Raw genomic sequence first — 18,186 nt, 5'->3', positions numbered from 1 at the left:
TATTTAAATTCCCTATTCTTCTATTACTTCAAAGACAGCCTGTAATTGAAAGCATTTCAGACATAATTAAAATATATCTTTGGTGCTCTCTGTTGTTGAATTGCTAGTTCACATTAGCTTGAAATAGACTATTACTGGGGACCACGAAAATCTTCCAACATTAATGTTTTGTTTGGACTTTTACCAAGTAAAGAGTTCTCTGTAAAACATTTCTTAGTCTCTCAAAGGACAAACACCAAATTCTTGGCTGATGCTGAAAGTTTTCAGTAGAAAACTGATAAGAAGCAGCAAAAGTTTGATTTTAAAAGTTTTTAAATTTTGCAACAAAACAAAAAAAAGGGGGAGAAATCTTGATGAAATTCAAAATTTTTAAAATTGAGATCTTCTACTGAACAAACATTTTCATACGCCAACCACTTCTCCTTTCTATACTGTAGCTTTGCAAAGAAGTCTTTCAGGCTTGAACAATCACAGAGATGCTGCAGTAGGTTATTTCATTTATTTGTACTGAGGCCCACCAGGCAGTTTAACTAAATTCTGCTGAGCTCTTTCATTGCTGAAAGCTGTGTTCCCTGTTTCAGCTGTGTCAGGACAGCCTGATCTGCACAACACCTTGAAGACCAGGAGTGCATCTGTACCCTGAAAGACCAGGAAATCGACAAAAATTTAAAAGATTTCCCACAGCGACAAACATTTCAGCAGCTTCACATTACAATTAGTAGAGGCTTCATAATGGAAGGTTAGAAGGGCAAAACACTCATTAAAAAAGAGGGTGTATGGCAGTCCTAGCTACAAACACACATCACCTGATAGATCTGGACACCCTGGGGAACACCACTTTGCAGCATTCCCAAAGCACTCATCTTCTCCTGTGAAAGCTCAGCATACCTGAAGGGATACTGAAAAGAAGGGATACTGTCAAAGCAGTGTTCTCAGACCCTTATTTCTAAAAGAAAAGTTTTCCCTTCACATGTTTTGAAGTAAGGCCTAGCACTTTTACCCTTCCCTCTCACATCCCTTTATCTTTAAAAAAGCACAGTTTTCCTGCAGTCTATATGCTGATGGGGGTATGCAATTCTTCTCCAGTGCTTACCATCTGATGTAAACCATGTAACACTTCCAGGTAAAATCTGAAAAGAAAGCTGACAAGCAGAGTTCTCCTATATTCTACTTTTCCACCTGAAGCTGATGGAGGGAGAACAATTTCCTCTAGCACCAGTTTGCAAGCTTCATTCAGCATCTGATCATTCCATTGCCTGGTAAAAAAAGCAGACTAATATGAACACACATCTCTTTATAAGTAACAGGTGGCTAAAAATATTGTGACATTTTTGTGAAGTAATAAGTGAATCAGCATAAGTTATATCAAGAAATAATCTATTGTTAGAAAGGACAGATCAAATACAGTGTGAGAGGCTGATGGTGGGATCTCCACTGGTGCCATCAAGCAAATCCCACGCTTCACACTATGACTCCTTCCTTTTGGTTAAATACATTAAGATATCCAGTACCTTCCTATAAGCTTCTCACAGGACTTTCTTGCACTGAGTGTGGTTGAGCCAATGCCTCCAAATAAAATACTCAGATCTACAATGGTGTCTGTGGCTGGACGGAAGAGCACTCGCATTCCAGAATTCACTATGGACAAAGCATTTTTCTGTCTTTCAGCCTGCCTGAAGGCTGAAATAAAGTCATCCTAATGGGAAAAAAAAAGGAAGGAAAAATTCCATCAATGTTAGAAATTACTGAAATCTATTTTTCTTGTATTTTAGGTGTTACCATTGGCCAAAGTTTCAGTTAACCTTTTTATTTTTCTTGAAGTACTAAGCTAATCCTAGACTGTGGTACTAAGAGGGGACGTTATTTGAGGTTATCTACATGTAAGAAAACATGGTCAAAATTTTAATGACTTTATCAGTGATTTTATGATTTCAGAGTGCTGGAGAAGAACCCTTGTCCTGATATAAGCCACTTCATATATATGGCCTGTATGTTCTTTAAATTTAATTCCAGCTTAGAAATTAGTGGTTTCTTCTCCAGGACATGGAGGTCCCACCGTGTTAAGGACCATGATTTTGTGAAGATTTTACACTCAGAGATTTTACATTTTATGCTATAGTAATGGCATTTACAGAGGAAGCACTAGAAACAGCTGGGCTTTCTAGTGTCAGAAATATTTTGTTCTGGGGACAAAGCCACATATTTTAAAAGAAAACATAATAGCATTATCTTTCATGATCAGGCATCGATGAGTTAGTTGAAGAAACTGTATGAAGTGCTATTTCTGTAGCCCCAGAAAGAAACTTCAGAATCAGACAGCCACAGACATTTTAAAGTGAGGGTTAGCAGGTTAGATCTTCACTATGAGTATGTGATACTCTCATGACAAATGTGAAATTCAGGATTACATGTTGAACGGTGAGTCTTGTCAGAGATGGAAAATCCTCTCAACAGGATTTACATTGCTTTACTGAAGCAATGTTCATATCAAACTACCCAAACCCAAAAGCCAGCAGCTGACAGGAACAACAGAGAAAACTGATGGCCAAGTTTCCCTCTACACATTCTGTTGACAAGTCTTGCAAAAAACCTTTGTGTGTGCCTTTTCATTGTGTTAGCAGAGTTAATCAAAAAGGCGATTCAGCATGAAAGTGAGTGGCAGGAGCAGCCTCCCCAGAAAGTGGTGTTAATTTCCCATGGTGAGACTTCTTAATCTCATATTATTCATGTGACAGCTGATAATTTTCCTGCTCTTCAGAGCAACCTTCTGAGTTTGCCAGCAGTGCTATTGTCTTTTGTTCATTTTGTTGTCCTCACCTCTGCTGTTCCTAGGTGTGACTGTCTCTCTCTGAAAGGCTCTGAAATATTCTTTGTGATAGATTTGGCTTTGTGGCACAACTTGTCATTGGACAAAGCAGGTTGGGATTTCTTTTTTGTTTTACTTTGTGGAATGAAATAACCCATTTCTCCTTCATTTTCTCTTCCAGGCTGTTTGTTTCTCAAATCACTACTAAGGTTCATAGTTTCTAGGCAGCAGAAGCACTGTTACTGCTGCCAGTGCAGCAGTAACTATGCTTTTGCAGGTTTTGAGCTCATGGGAATCCTTTTGTTTTTCATGGGAAACCTGCCATGGCCAGCCAACTTTTCCTGGGCAGAAGCCTCATCCAGCATGAAGCCACATATGTTTAATAGGTTGCATTGCAGTGAGCAGCTACTCTGGGGACTGACCCTTTGATGTCAAGGTTGGCAGAGACTCCTGTGGTCTGTTGCTCACTGACTTCAGTCAAAACCTACCAGCTTGTAGTCAGGTCTTCCCCTACTCGCCCCGTACTTTTCCTCACATCCACTAGAGGGATATCTAAGAACACAGTAACCAGGACACCACTTCCTCTGCCCCCAACCCCTAATGCCACACGCTGCCACCTTCGGTCGCAGTAGTCAGGACCTTATTTTTTGAGTAGTTGCACGGACAACGCAGGATTATTCATTGTAAATCGCTGATTAGTGAGAAGAGGTCAGAAATTACCTTTATCGCTGAAGGCTATGTGACAATATGGCACTTTTCCTGCAAATATCCAGGTAGCCTAAATTTCTGTGTCTGGAAGGGGCAGAAGCACACATTTAAGACTGGGGAAAAAGCAGTAAGAGACCCAAAAGAAGCAGAAGATGATGGCCAGCTGGAAGAAGTGGGAGACGGGAAGAGAAGGATGCCAGAACTTTCTTAGCTACTTCCAAAGCAGTAGTAGCCTGCATGTTTCAATGCCTACTGGAAATAGTGGATATAATGCTAATAACTACCCTGGAACCTGAATGAAACTTTTGAAATATTGGGGTCTTACCTTCATAGAGTATGGAATGAGAACAGAAACAATGACCTCCTTGGCATTTATGTCTGCAGGCTCACAGCCAGCAAGGAAACGATCATTTAAAAGAATCTGTCTTTCACCATCTGTTGGAGAAAACTCTAGTCTGTTACTGAATGTGAAGCAAGAAGGAAACATTTCTGCATTGCAGATTCAAATTTGTTGAATCTGCGCAAAAGAATATATTAAGGCCAATATGGCCTTAGAACTGTCTGCACCACTCAGGATCTAGCCTTTGAGTGAAAGGCTAATCTAAGTTACATATTAGGTGCAATATATTTCCCTATATGAATGCTATAGTTCTCCATCACAGATAAAATACTAAGTATTTTATACTTTCTGGAAAATACATGTCTTTCAAATGCTAATAATATTCAGAAAAGCAGTTATTTAGGTTTAAATATAGCTATTCTGTTTCTACTCAAAAGCTCTTTAGACCATTAAATCATTAAATCACAGTAACTTTTAAGAAACTATTCAAGCACTGCAATGAGATGGGGAATCAGCCCTGTACATCAAAGACAGTAGAAATGTTGCCAAGATTTTCCAAAGCTTTAGTTTGATTACTGGTAGCAATTTAAACACAGTGTACATGTATACGCACACATACATATCCACAAAAGTACGGATGACCTCAGGAGAAATTTCTAGGCCCTAAAAGTTTTTCTTAAAATGAAACAGGCATAAGCAATAAAAGCAAACAGTGTTGAAGTTACAAGACAGAGCTAAACTGTCTGATAAATGCAGCAATATAACCAAAGGCAATGTAGAAAGGAGGCCTTTCTACCCAGCAGGTGTGCTGACCTTACATTCATGAGATGGCTAGATGCTGCTTCCTTTTGTCTTGTGAAACAGAAAGACAGTGTTTTCTACTGGCAGATACTTTTTGCAAGTTATAATGACAAGCAATAATGTTCTTGTCATTCTCCTGAATATACCATTCAGGAGAATAATGAATGGTAATGTTCTCCATTCTCCTGAATATACCATTCTAATTCATTTAGGAGATGCACAGTAGTATTTAATTTGAAAACTGTTACCTGTAGACATATTCTTTGTTGCAATGTTCTGCCTATCCAACAAAGGTATCTGGTAGGGGGCTCAAAGCTTACCTTCTGATGCCAAGTTGAGGACAGATTTGCCAACTGATAAGATTGGATTCAAGTCCCAGGATGATCCTCTGCTTACAATGTGTCCTCCTAAAGACTTTAACAAACAATGAGGTTATTTTTAGGCTTGCCCTTCCTACATGTAACAGGGATCTGTATCATAACCCCATTTTATTCCATTAAAAGACCTGATGGAAGAACTTATATTTGTTTAGTTCAATTTTAAACAAAGTTCTACTTTTGTACATTTTAATGTGATTTAATCTATTGCTCCCTTCAAAAGCCCTTTCTCATATTGTCTCTGTTGACGGAGACCAGGTTTACTTTTTTGCCGCCCAAAGGCATGGCCATTCCCTTGAATTTTCTTCCTTAAAGGAAGAAATACAGGGTATTGCAGTAAGAGGATTTTAAAGGAAAATTAGGGACAAGATCAGAGATGCCTAATATGTGATGGGTAAACAGCTATGTGTTGATAGTCAACTTAAAGCATGATTGGCTGCACTGTACAGCACCTTACCAGAGAATGTCCCTTTTCTTCTTTTCCCAGTCTCCTCCAGTTCTCTGCTCATCCACTGAGCAGGAATAGCAGAGTTTCTCTTGTCATAGTTCTCTGGGTATTTGCCCTCACTAACTAGCCTAGGACTCCTAGTTATTTCACACAACATTTGTGATAGTAGTAACGTTTTAGCCTTATAAAGCACGATCCCAGCCTCATAATTGACATTCACACAGATATGTCTGTGGTGATGTCTTATTTACTGTCACTGCTGAATACATACCGCCATGCTCCTGATCTGTTCTCCAGCTAGAGTTCTCAGGTGCTGCAAGAGAGCTCGGTATGTTTTTGTTTTTTCTCTGCTGGAAGTTCTGTGACTGCCTTCATTAGGATGTCTCTGAGCTGGGCCAAGCAGCAGGCAGCTCCTATTACTAGCCCTGAAATCAAACGAGTTTAAACAGTGAAATCATCGTGCCACAGAATAAATGCAATATATAGCTGATATGGCCTCTAAAGAATTGCTTCTGTATACAGCTTTTGGCAGCAGGATGACAAAGAGAAATGATAGGAAGGTGGATTTTATATTACATGCAATAAGAAATGCAAGTACTACTTGCTTATTCAACAATAGTTCCCACTATAAAGACATGCCTGAAAAATGTACATTGAATATTTTCACACAGTAGTGCACATCCCTTTTTTGTGCTGTGTATCCCCAAAGACACGAATAACAGTTGATTCAGGAGGAAGGATCACCAAGACTGAGCTGCAAACACTCTATCATACTCCCAGTAGTATCAGAGAAGCCACCACCACGGACTTCAGCGAACACTGAAGTAGCCCAGCCACTCCAAAGAAAATCCTATAGTATTTCAGACTGGAAATTTATGTTTGAATATTTTGTGTTGAAAATCAAGCCCTAGCCTAATCAATACTCTGTGGACTTTGTTAGATATATGGTTGTGATAGAAAGGCTCTTGACCAGTTGAAAACAAAAATAAGGCTGACTTAGGGCCTTCCCCTATGCTTGCTGTCTGCAGAAATTTGAGATTTGAACAAATATATATCCACAGAACAGTTTAATAAATTATCTATCATAATCAATCCATCATTTCAAGACCATAGGTGAGCTGACATATTGGTTCAAAAGGCTCAGTGAAATGAGACAAAAAACTCAAAAGAAAGCTCCACACCAATGAGAGTCGATGGTTCTTGCTGCTTCAGGTGCAGGACCCAAGTTAATTTAGTTGCCATCGTTTGTAACACAGTAGAGATAACTTGGAAACTTACCATCACTTGTGCTACTCACAACATGCATTTCTGAAATCCTAACAGGATGGAGAATGATTGGATGATAGGTACCACTGTGATTTCTTTTGAGTCCTGAAAGGAGAAGTATGATAGTATGATTAGAGGTGCGTTTAAAGAATTAACCATATTCCTGAACATGAAGACCGAAAAGTTCAAAACCACTGTAACTAAGTAGTTTCAGTGTCTTATAGGTTTTGTTATGCAGTATCTTGAGTATCACATTTTACTGCTTTTATCAGGCCCATCTGAAGTTCAAAGTCTAATATTGTCTTTTCTGGCTCCTGTTCCTTGCTCCTCTGAACTGGTTTCTGGTCCTTTCCCACATCAAACTCGGATTTCACCTCTCGCTTGAAAGCTATACACAATTCCACACATGCTTCATCATGTTTCTAGCTATTCACTCCACCTTTTTATGTGAGCTATATAATTTTTTTGCTTCCCTTGTTCTCTTCTTGTGCAATGTCTTTCCGATGACAATAAAGAGCTTTCCTTTGATGTAAAGAGACTTGAAGTTTTTAAATTAAGAGATTTGCCATTTTGCCAAGTACTGCATCATGGGAGTATATTACTAAACAAGTGCCATGCCCATTGCCATACTAGGCAATGTACAGATATGTAAAAGATCTAAAGGATTCTCTTTAGATCTGGGCCTTTGTTGTCTCAACAGTGAAGGAAATATTCTTACCAAATTCATCCTGATGGATACTCCCTCAAAAAAAAGTATACTAACAATTTCTAAAAACAAAACCCTGCCATCCATAATATGCAGAATTTAGCCAATGCCTGGATATCATGCCCTTTTCTGGGCATTATTTATTTTGTTATGCTTGATGTTAAATGGGATGTGAAATGTTTACCTCTCATCAGCATGAGTCCTTCACAAATTGTGTCTCTGAGACCGAGGTTACTGAGGGAAGTTAGGCAGCACAGATTCTGGACTTGGGTGACAGCTGGTACTGGTCCTAATTTACTTATTGACTTGCTGCAAAAAAGTCATGGGAAATTACATTGGCCTAAATATTGAAGCACAATCCTTGTGGTGACAAAATGCATTTAGGATCCCTGGAAGAGAAAATGCAGGATTATGTGCCTACTGCACAATGTAGTCCCTGTGTCAGAAGATCTTTTGTCCTTCCATACCCACGCTAGTGTTCCCCACAACCAAAGGTGCCTTTGGATACTTGGCTTTCAGCTTCAGAAGCTTCTTCAGGCTAGGAGGAGAAATCCATGTTGTTCTTTTGCCATGAAAAATCAGAGTTGTTCTTTGCTGCTCTTGAGCCATTCTCTGTGGTAGAAATGACAAAGACTTGGTAAATTTGACTAGTGCCAATAAAAATATAAATGACCATATTGCTCAGTAGGACACTGTGTTATGACAGACAGTGAGACACTAATGAGGTTTTTCATCTGAGGTTCCTGTTGTGCTGAACAGTGCTGAGCTTTTATCATAACTACATTATTGCTCAAGAAACTGAGATGAGAATGAACTAAATGACTTGGTAAGAGACACACTAAATGAATAGTAGGAGATTAGTTTCATGTTTCTTTCTCCTGCTCTGATGATTCTGAAAGACTCCCATTGTATATGATGTAAACAAGAAACCAATGTGACTGGACTTCGTGGGAAATCGGAATGCCAAAATCTCGCTGCATATGTGACAGAATACAAGACGTATTCTCTTAGTCAGGGAGGATCACTACATCCCCATTTGCTGAGAGTCATGTATCTACTATACTAGATCCAAACTAGTTTCTATAATAGGTAAAATGCTTTTAAAAATAAAAATACCTACTTTCCCATTTGTCTGCAAGGACTAGTCTTTTCAGAAATATTGTCTCCTTGGGATGGTTGATCAGAATTTACATTTTTGTTAAATAAAGTGGTTTTCCAGCACCTCCTGTCTTACAAAACCATATACATTTTTTTTCCACCCTGACAATATCATACATGTTCTTTTCATATTTGACAAGTGCCATGTGGAATCATAATTTCAAAATATGCAAAAGCAATCCCTGCAAAACACCTGTCTTTGCAGACAATGCAGTGAACAAACAGACTAGTGGACTAGCCAGAAAACAGTTCCAGCTATGGACTGGCCTTCTAGGTAAAAGACATATCTGAAACACAAAAAAGGAGCTATGTGTCTGTGGAAGCAATCATAATCCTACTGGCATGGGCACCTCATGTAGCCTGGAGAAGCAGTTCCGTCCTCCTGGCAGCTCAGTGTGAACACGTAGAGCAGATGATGGCACCTCCTTTCTGGCTGACCAGCTTTTTCAGCCAGCAGCACTTTAGCTAAGATCTTTAATCCAAGTATAAAATTTGCAAAATATTCACTTAATACTTGCACTTTTAAAGCATGAGTCTCTCCAAGACAGGTCAATAGCAGAAAAGCAAATTTACTTTCCACTTCATGGTTTCATAAAGGAGCTTATGGCTTACTGAGCATGTTCTGCACTGAGAGACAATCATTAAATAATAAAGATGTACTCTATGACAAATGTTTACAAAGCCAACTACCACGCAGTGAACAGCATTCTGTAGTACAGTGACAAACCAGAGAACTGTGCCATGCATTTTCAGAACTCAAATAAACTTTTGTGCCTCTAGGGTGGTTGTGTAATATCAGCAAGAACTGCCCACAAATTGCAAAAGGAGTGCACAAAAGGAATTTCATAAGAAGCTGCTGAAACATGAGCGAGGATTAAAAAACTGCCTGGAGCTGCCTGCTTGGATTCTGCTCAGTTTGATTTGGGTAAACCCTGCCCTACTATTTTCACAGATCTCTTCTCTTGCCTCTGTCTGCAGATTATGGGCACTTTCCTCCTCCTCCTCTTTTTAAGTTTCCATCTGTCCTTCTGTGAGTTTCCAATAATTACTGCACTAAACCCTCTTCTTTCCTCTTCAAGTCATTTGCCTTTCCTGTGGACCTGCCTGTAAGTCCAGTCTCAGGTTGCTAGGGTCTGTTTACCAGCTGGAAGCAAACAATGACTTGAATCCAACAGAGAATACAAAACAGAAAAGATGGAAAGTTCATTTGGGATCTTTCAAAATAAACACTATATTCCACAAAAAAGCCAACTGGTCCAAAATAACGGTCATGAGTAAGGAGCTCTTTTGGGAAATGTTGGTTCTGCAGAGGCAAACAATTTGCTTTTTGAATATGATCTATTTGTAATAGTGACAACATGTGGATTGTCCACATTGAAATGCCTCATTATTTGTGACTAAAACTAGTATTTTCTATTTATCTGAGAATAGATGTTTCAGTTTCACAAAAACATAAGGTTTTCAACTTCTGTAGGAACTCAGTCATGCTTGCAAGATAACAGAAGTCAGTAAGGCCTACCATTAGTTCAGGAGGAAATATAAATTCCTGTGTTGGATCCATGGGCAGGAATTGTTCTGGATTGCAAAGACCTGAAAGGATCTGCAAATAAAATGGGGGGGAGGGGAAGAGAGAGAGAGCGGAATGCACATATTCAGACTAAGTTGCAAGTCTTTGTCAACAGATGAGATTATTTCCTAGTGTGAGACAATTTTGACACTTTATAGGTTGTGTTCAAAAATTCAAGATCCCCTAATTAATTTCTAATCTTTAGTTTATTCACAGACTACTCAAAAGATGGACTACTCAAGAGACAGACTATCATACCAATCCCTCTCAAGCCTTTGTTTGAAATACATCAAGCTTCAAGAAAAATCTTGCAGTATTTCCTGAAACTGGTCATAGCAAACGTATTGCACCACACTGGGTGCAATGTGTACTGTGGGAAAGTGCAGGGCTGGATGGAATAGTTATGTTCTGTTCATAACTGTGTCTCTTAAGGAGCTTTCTGGCAGAGCTTGACATGACAACAAATAATGTCCATCTGATCAGAAAGAATTGTTTTCTGCTTTAGGAGAGCCTTATGCAAAGCACCTCTCCAGCCTTGCATAAGCACTTCAAGAACCAAATGTTAACAGTGCACCATAAAAATTAGCTTTTTCTACTTGTTCACAGCTGTCTTTTTTCTGCAGAGGTCTCTGGTGAGGCTATCCACCTTCTGAGCTTTCAGAAGCTTACATAAAAGAAGACTGAGTGTGCTATGCTAGCAGAACTGGTTTGTATTTTCTGGCTCACTGATTTATTTGTGGAATCAAAAATCCTGTCAAACCAGAGAGCAACAGGTCTCAAGTATATTGAATGGGGAAAAAAAAATTGATATACCCTAGTATGAAGTCTCTCATTCCTTCCCCAATCAGTCATTACCTCTGAACAGATTGTGGCCTTGGTAACTATAAGATCTGGCTCTGGATGACTTAGTCTACTGATTGACACCATCGATGAAATGGCAAGAAAAAATTCTGTGTCTGCTATGATCCTCACGATAGTTAGGGACTAGATATTTGCCTTGGATGAAAGCAACTAGGAGGAATGCAAATCATGGAAAGCCAAATAAGAGGGCATCCAAAGGAACTGCTGTTTTGTACTTGGCAACTACTCCATTGCTCGACTTGTGCTTCAAACAACCTCGGCAGCAGCTCATCAACAATTTTCAGTTCTTAGAGGGGCAGAGGCAACACACAGGTGCACAAATGTCCACACATCCAGTCACACTTCTTGGAGCTCTACAGTTTTTCACTGTCAAAACAAGTTTTCTTCCGATCACCCAAGACATTTTGCTTTATAGATTTCTTAGAGATTTTCAGTCAGAGAAAATTCATTTAAGGAATTAAAATCCTCATTCTGATGCAAGATCAGTGCACTATGGCCTCTTCTTACAGGTGGATGAAGAGAAGACAACAAGTTCTTAGATGCACACAGGGAATGGAGGACCTTTTTGAAGCAGGATCCTCCTTATGTACACTGGAGCTCCCATATGTACCCTTAAACATAATAATTGCGGAACCTTTGCCAGGACAAACACAAATGAGGTGACTTGTGATTTTACAATGTGCATATGTAAAGAGAGAATAAAACAACGTGTATTTTGAAGCAATACCAATATATCGGTTGCAATACAACACAGGAGAATGAGACACTTCCCTCAAGATCTTGGAGCCACTAGCAACACAGTAATGCTTATGAAAGGCTTTACAAGTATACACTGACACTAAACAGCAATAGTTTTTTCTTCTTCACACACAAAAAAGCAGATATAAATGTGTAATATTGAGATCCACACTCTCACTGGAAAATGTCACTAAGTAAGTAAGCCGTATGAGGAGCGGTTGAGGTCACTTGGTTTGTTCAGCCTGCAGAGGAGACCTCATTGAGGTTACAACTTCCTCATGAGGGCAAGAGGAGGGGCAGGCACTGATTTCTCTGTGTTGACCAATGACAAGACCCCAGGGAATGGCCTGAACTTTTGTCAGGGGAGGTTTAGGTTGGATATTAGAAGAAGGTTCTTCACCCAGAAGGTGGTTGGGCACTGGAACAGGCTCCCCAGGAAGTGGTCACAGCACCAAGCCTGACAGAGTTCAAGGAGTGTTTGGACAGTGCTCTCAGGCTCATGGTGTGACTCCTGGGGAGGGTCCTGTGCAGGGCTAAGGACTGGACTCGATGATCCTTGTGGGTCCCTTCCAACTAGGCATATTCTGTGATTCTGTGATTCTAATAACACAGATAATAACAATGTGGATACGCTTGTGCTACCTTTCTGCAGCAACAAGAGCAGAGAGCCTGGAGTTCAGTCTGGTCTAAATGTCCAAAGCTAGAAAAGTAGCTGCTGCCATAGTTAAAGACCACCCCTTCCTACAAATCTGACAACGCAAACGGGAGTTAACAAGAAAAAAAATCTATTGTAACTTACCTGACCCCCTGTAGAAGATGAACAGACACATTCCTCCTGATCCAAGCAACATTGTCCAGTTCCTCTGAGTTGGCAACATGTTGGCTCCTAAAAAAATCATATTCTATTACATAAAAGCAATGAGGCAGCTTAGTGATTTATTTGTAAAATTAACGTTTTGATGCTTCCTATTCCAAATTAGATTTGTTCAGCCATTTGAAGTTGCTCCAGGAGACCCCTTAAACCATAGGACCCCTAGGAGTGAGTTCCCTTTGGGTACCCAGGTATCCACGAAGTAAATGGAAAGAATCAAAATTACTTCAGTGGTGTTTAGATCAAGTCCTTGTAACTGATGCAGAGGATTTTCCACTGCATTGCAAGGGTACATGTAAACCAAAAGTCAGTGGTGGCTGTAAGCTCTTGGCACATTTGGAAACTAAAAGAGCCAGATTTTCCAAAGGCTCAACCGAAAAAAGATTTTCCAAATGATGCAAGACTCCAGATAGGTAATTCAAAGAGGTTCAGCCTTTTCAGATACCAAAAACTATCCCAAAATAAGAAATACATTTGAAAATACTGACCTACCCTAGCAAAAGATGTGTAGCTGTCTATAATTGGCCTGTATCCTGTGCAACGGCACAAATTACCTGAAATAAACCATATGATAATCAATCATAAGAAACCAGAACAATGTTCAGAAGCACCAGCACAATTGGAAATGATCTGGCATCAAACCTGCAGATACAAAATGCTGAAATTTATGTCCCTATGCTCAAATGGGCAAAATCACATATGTAAAAATAAGAAATATTACTCCAATAGTGATTATATTATTAAAATTTATTATTTTTAAGGCCATTGCTAAAAATAATATTAATTACTTTATGTGAATGCATGTAAAAAAATCAAATTATGAAAAGCATCCAAAAGTAAATTCTACAATTACTAGTACCACTACGGTGTTTGGGTTTTACAATCAAATCCAAAATCTACTGCCATCCATCACTATGACGGTTTTCATATATAATTAGAAGAAGTAATAAAATCTCTACTGCAATTTCTGGCATTTGGCTCATGAAATCAAAATCTTCTGGTGGGAGGGGTTAATTACTTTGGGAGCTATAGGAGTGCTAGCAAACTTGGCACTTGAAAGTGAGTTGAAGTTGCTTTGCCTATTATAGTAAATATTGCTTGAAGAGCAGGACTGTTGTATTACTCAGTGAATACTTATACTCTTTCAGTATATTACACCTACACTTTCAGCATATTCTTTGTAAAACTGTACTCCTACTGCACCATATTGAGGCTGCTGGTGCAGGAGGGCTATAAAAACAGGCTGTTCTAAATGCAGGGATTTTCAGAAATATTTATGCAGTGCTAAATGCCACTGTGTATCCCTTTAGAAGCCTTCAGTGTGAACCATCTTTTGATGATTTTGAGATGTCCTTAAGCCATTATGGCTATATCAGAGTACCATCTACTGCCATCATCTACTTCTCTTTGAGTTAAATCATACTTATGACCTTGGCAATCAAACATGTATCCTTTTATTATACTTTTTACAATTTACTGCCTGTAACTTACCATCCAGAGCAGAAATAATCTGCTCCATGGAAGGTTTTGCATGGTTTCTCAGTAAGGCATACATGGACATCACCATTCCAGGGGTGCAGAAGCCACACTGGGAGCCATTGCATTTGGCCAGCCTTTCCTAGAACAAAACAGAACAACAGTCCAGGATGTGGCTTCACTGACTTTCTGAATAGCCATCTTCAGGTATGTCATCTACCAGCTGTAGGATGGCAGCAGCATTTTCACTATCCCAAATTCTCAGAGCAATCACCCAGTTAAAGGATAATACTTGCTCCAGTTTAGACCCTCATGACCCTAATTATGAGAATAGAATAAGGCCCGAGACTTTCCGTTTAGACATCAATCATACATTAGGTATTTCTAACCAAGAAGGATAGAATACAGACTATCTCCTCAACCAGAGCTTCAGCACAGACCAGTCACAGAGTCGTGACTCTTGGAAAATAATATTGAGACAAAAAGAGAATGTTCAGAAAACATTCTTAAATCTATGTGGTCAGACTGTGATTTTCAGGGACAAGCCAGAGTGGAGGAAGTAAAGAGCTGACCTAATCCAAGGGCACACAGATCAAATAAGCCTAGTTTAATACCTGCCAGTCTGGTTGCCAGCTGGAATAATTCATCTCGTACTACACATATGCACAGACCATTGTCCTCAGTGAGATGGCCAGAGGCCATGCTGGTGACTAAATGAGACTGACTGATGCTCTTTGTCCTTTCCTATCCCCTTCTGAAAGCTGGCATCCTACCTGCCCTATGCTTGGATAGTCCTGTGTTGTGGAGATTGTGATGTGCTCCCTGCATGGTGGTACATTAGGAGGAGCTCCTTCCATGCTCCATACAGGGCCAATCACAACCCAGCAACTGTTGTATTAATTCCCTCAAACACTTGTTCATCTAAAAAGCTCAGACACCATTCAGTTTTTAGAACCCCTTCAGAGACTTTGCATTGCACAGACTCACAGTACCTTCTCACAGATCCCAGTTTTGTTACAGACATAGGACAGGACACTCTCATAATCTTGCAGCCTTACACAGTCCAGCTTACTCTCACCTGAATTGGATGAATCCGGGTTTTTATGCTTCCAACCCCTTCCACAGTAATGACAGCAGCACCATGCAGTGAACATAACGGGAGAAGGCAAGAGTTGGCAGGACGATGACTTTGATATGTGAAGGAGAACTGTGGCTTTAAATAGCTTTGTTGTATGAGTCCATGGAGGATGAAACAAAGGATATGCACTCCAGCTAATCTAGAAATGCTCTGACTTCTGACGTTAGAAAGACATGGGGAGAAGGATATGCAAGCGTAAAAAATCCTGCACTTGGACCATGACAGTATGCATCCTGCTCCTAGAGCTGGGACTTAGGCATTAAGTAACAGGCTTTTCTAATTAAAGAAGTGCAATGTGTAGTTAAAAGAAAAAAAAATCTCTACATATTTTCTTAAAACCCAAAGTCTAGGACCAGCTGTGATGGAAGTCAGGCACAGCACTTCTAATGGAACAAAGTTTCAAGAGCCAGGGAGAGACAGCCCAGAACTACTAACTCTGCTGTGGGAGAAACTGTACAACCACAATGTAATAAGCCTATTGCAAAAGTCCTTGGAGATTTTATCAGTGATTATGTGAAACACGTAGTGAGAATTTATTAAAAGTGGCATATCCTCAAATAAGCACAAAGGACTTAGGAGAGGCAGATGACAAAAGGGCTGTTGAAATCTCAAATCATAAAGAACTCAATCTAAAACATCATTTTCCCAGAAGGCTTGGGGGTTTGGTGTTGAGTTTTTGTTTTGGTTTGTTTTTTTTTTTAAGTATTGGAAAGGATCTAAATCTCTATTAGTGTGTGATCGTGAGTTCAACTCTGTAATTTCCCCGTGAATGTCAGTTTTCCAAAAACACTACATTACTGCTTTCAAATATCAGCACCAGGATACTGTATCAGTTTGGCAACAGGATCATATGTGGATATCATCACAGTGCAGGCACCACAGCCTCCTACTCCACAGCCATATTTTGTACCTGAAAGACGGACTGCAAAGGAGACTGTTAAAGAAAAAAAATTACCGTATTCAAAAGATATTTTTTCTTTACGTTCTTCTGAGTCTCCCTTGTTTTATCTGCATGTGCAGAACTGGAGGGTGCTCCCCTGTAAAAGGGATGGTTTGAGCAAATACAGCAATAGGTCTTCTTATTAGCCTTACTCACAGTACTTTCCTAATCATTGCACGTAATTATCTGTATCTTGTGTTTGCAAAACAGTATCAACAGATCTCAGTATGTTTCCAGTGCTGCTTCCAGAACATTCTAGGAAAACAGTGATTTTAATGGAGCACAATACCCAAGTGCACACACCTAAACCCTGTATGGAAGGACTCCCTCCATTATGTGCCTCAGCACAAAGGCTCCACACTCAAACCACAATCTCCTTCTGCAGTGCCCTGCAGTCCAGTGGAATCTACCACTTCCTTTCATCATTTCCCTTCACTTGCTTAACTTTAGAAGCTACATGGCAGCTTCTTAGCCGGGATAACTGGCACTGAAGTCAACAGAGCCCTGACAGCAGTTAGCAACCTGAAGAGCCTCAAATAACAAAATAAAAGTAATAAGATAATAAAATAAGCTTATAGTCCCTCTGAAGGACTGGGACCTAAATAAATTGTTTACTGCAGAAGTAGTTCAAAATTTACAATATTATACCCATATAACTAACACACACAATGCACATGCAGCACTGGATTGCTCTGCTGAGAACAAATGCAAGGCAAATTTTGTTATTTCTACTTATTGTTCTGTTTATGCTGGTTCCCAAAGAAAAGTGAAACAATCTTAATCCCCAGTTGCATTAATTTACAGACTTATAGAACTCAAAGGCAAAGTTCAAAAAAAGGATATGCTGCTTTCTTAGATAATACAGCAGCAATTCTTCAGGATCTGCCTGCCTCTCTATTACCTATGTTATGAAATAAAAGAAAAAAAGAGATTATAGGTCAGAGAGAAATCTAATATAACCATCTCACAAGGATTAATTATGATGTTTAAATGTAGTGATTGTGGATTAGTGTGGAGCATTTGTTTAGCAACAGGATGCTGTCACTTGATCATAATCTGCAGAATAAATGAGTGGGTCAGGCAATGTTGGTCCAATATGTGAAATAATTGCTTGCTCAGAGAACTGAAAGGGAAGAGAGGTTAAGTAAGCACTTGGAGAGACAAGACTAGAAGGAAAAGTGCCTTTGGCCTAGATCCTTTGTTGATTCCTAACAGCATGAATCAGAAATCCCTTCATTTTAAAGCTATGAACTTGTGCGTGTGAAAATTCTGCATAATTTTATCTCCTTGAAGTTGATATTAACCCTTCATTTGCAGAGACCCATTAGCATAACAGCAGAGGAAAATCTTAGTGTAAGAAGAGCAAGAGGGATACATATCTAAGTATATTTTCATTCTAATGAAGTTTAACGTGTATGAGTGGGCTTATGCAGGCCTTGCTTTAGCCTTGTCTCGAGAATGTCGTTGTACCATCAGCGTGCTTGAAATTGCTGGATACAAGAAAACACAAACAACTTTGAAAAAAAATGTTAGGACCCATTGCTGCAGAATGACCAGAGATTGAACCTCAGGCTTCTCTCAAAAATTCTGCCATATCAGCAGCATGCTCCAATTTACCATGTATAAGACAACATGGACTAGTTCAGGAATTTATACAGAAATGCAGAGTGAAATAAGGTTTCAGAGTATGTCTTGACATGTAATGACAGATAAAACATAACAGACAGAAAGAAGTTGAACTACTTTTCCTTAATTCACCTGGTCAAATTAAAGCCATTACCATCTCTCTAGAGAATAAAAGTGTTGACCAAAAAACTGAAAAATATCTCTAGAAAAGCAAGGTTGGTTAGCTGGTTTGGTTTTTTCAACAAATAAATACATTTCCTTCCTTTTACTTTATATCGTATTTTGGGTGACATTTTTGCTAGTAGAACTTCTTATTCACTTGACCTGCTAAGTAAGAAAATGTGACAAAATGTCTTAGA

At 39.3% G+C, this 18,186-nt stretch overlaps 3 protein-coding genes across 3 annotated transcripts in view; all 3 read right to left on the bottom strand.

Moving 5' to 3' along the window:
• Positions 1-484: 484 nt before the first annotated feature.
• On the bottom strand, positions 485-7,772 carry LOC120324515 (aldehyde oxidase 2-like). The gene is given in 10 exon segments (XM_039387499.1): positions 485-639; positions 807-899; positions 1,094-1,256; positions 1,512-1,696; positions 3,840-3,949; positions 4,976-5,069; positions 5,752-5,826; positions 5,829-5,905; positions 6,759-6,851; positions 7,637-7,772. Coding segments are annotated over 10 exon segments (1,044 nt in total). The 5' UTR covers positions 7,650-7,772; the 3' UTR covers positions 485-498.
• On the bottom strand, positions 7,753-17,433 carry LOC113990346 (aldehyde oxidase 3-like). Its single transcript, XM_039387500.1, has 9 exons — positions 17,045-17,433; positions 16,087-16,183; positions 15,202-15,310; positions 14,139-14,265; positions 13,140-13,201; positions 12,576-12,662; positions 10,130-10,210; positions 7,920-8,064; positions 7,753-7,841 (listed from the first exon to the last, which is right to left on the bottom strand). Exons 2-9 carry the CDS (start codon positions 16,122-16,124, stop codon positions 7,783-7,785), a joined length of 708 nt encoding a protein of 235 aa, XP_039243434.1. The 5' UTR covers positions 16,125-16,183; positions 17,045-17,433; the 3' UTR covers positions 7,753-7,782.
• AOX1 (aldehyde oxidase 1) overlaps positions 16,714-18,186 on the bottom strand; it is a 50,251-nt gene continuing 48,778 nt past the window's right edge. The window contains exon 36 of the mRNA XM_039387495.1: positions 16,714-17,102. The gene's annotated coding sequence lies outside the window, so the exon portion shown is untranslated. The remainder of the gene's footprint in view (positions 17,103-18,186) is intronic.

Source organism: Pipra filicauda, unplaced genomic scaffold (assembly GCF_003945595.2).
Source record: "Pipra filicauda isolate LSUMZ 115617 unplaced genomic scaffold, ASM394559v2 scaffold569_size315192_pilon, whole genome shotgun sequence".
Taxonomy (NCBI): domain Eukaryota; kingdom Metazoa; phylum Chordata; class Aves; order Passeriformes; family Pipridae; genus Pipra; species Pipra filicauda.
The sequence above is the reverse complement of the archived record's forward strand: the minus strand, read 5'-3'. Positions and strand labels throughout refer to the sequence as shown.

Excerpts from the sequence above, each read along its gene's own strand:
- LOC113990346 (XM_039387500.1), bottom strand. The coding sequence starts at position 16,124 with ATGATATCCACATATGATCCTGTTGCCAAACTGATACA. Across the intron at positions 13,202-14,138 it reads GATTATTTCTGCTCTGGATG|GTAATTTGTGCCGTTGCACA; the intron begins GTAAGTTACAGG and ends GGTTTATTTCAG. Across the intron at positions 7,842-7,919 it reads TGTGGGGAACACTAGCGTGG|GGATCCTAAATGCATTTTGT; the intron begins GTATGGAAGGAC and ends TTTCTCTTCCAG.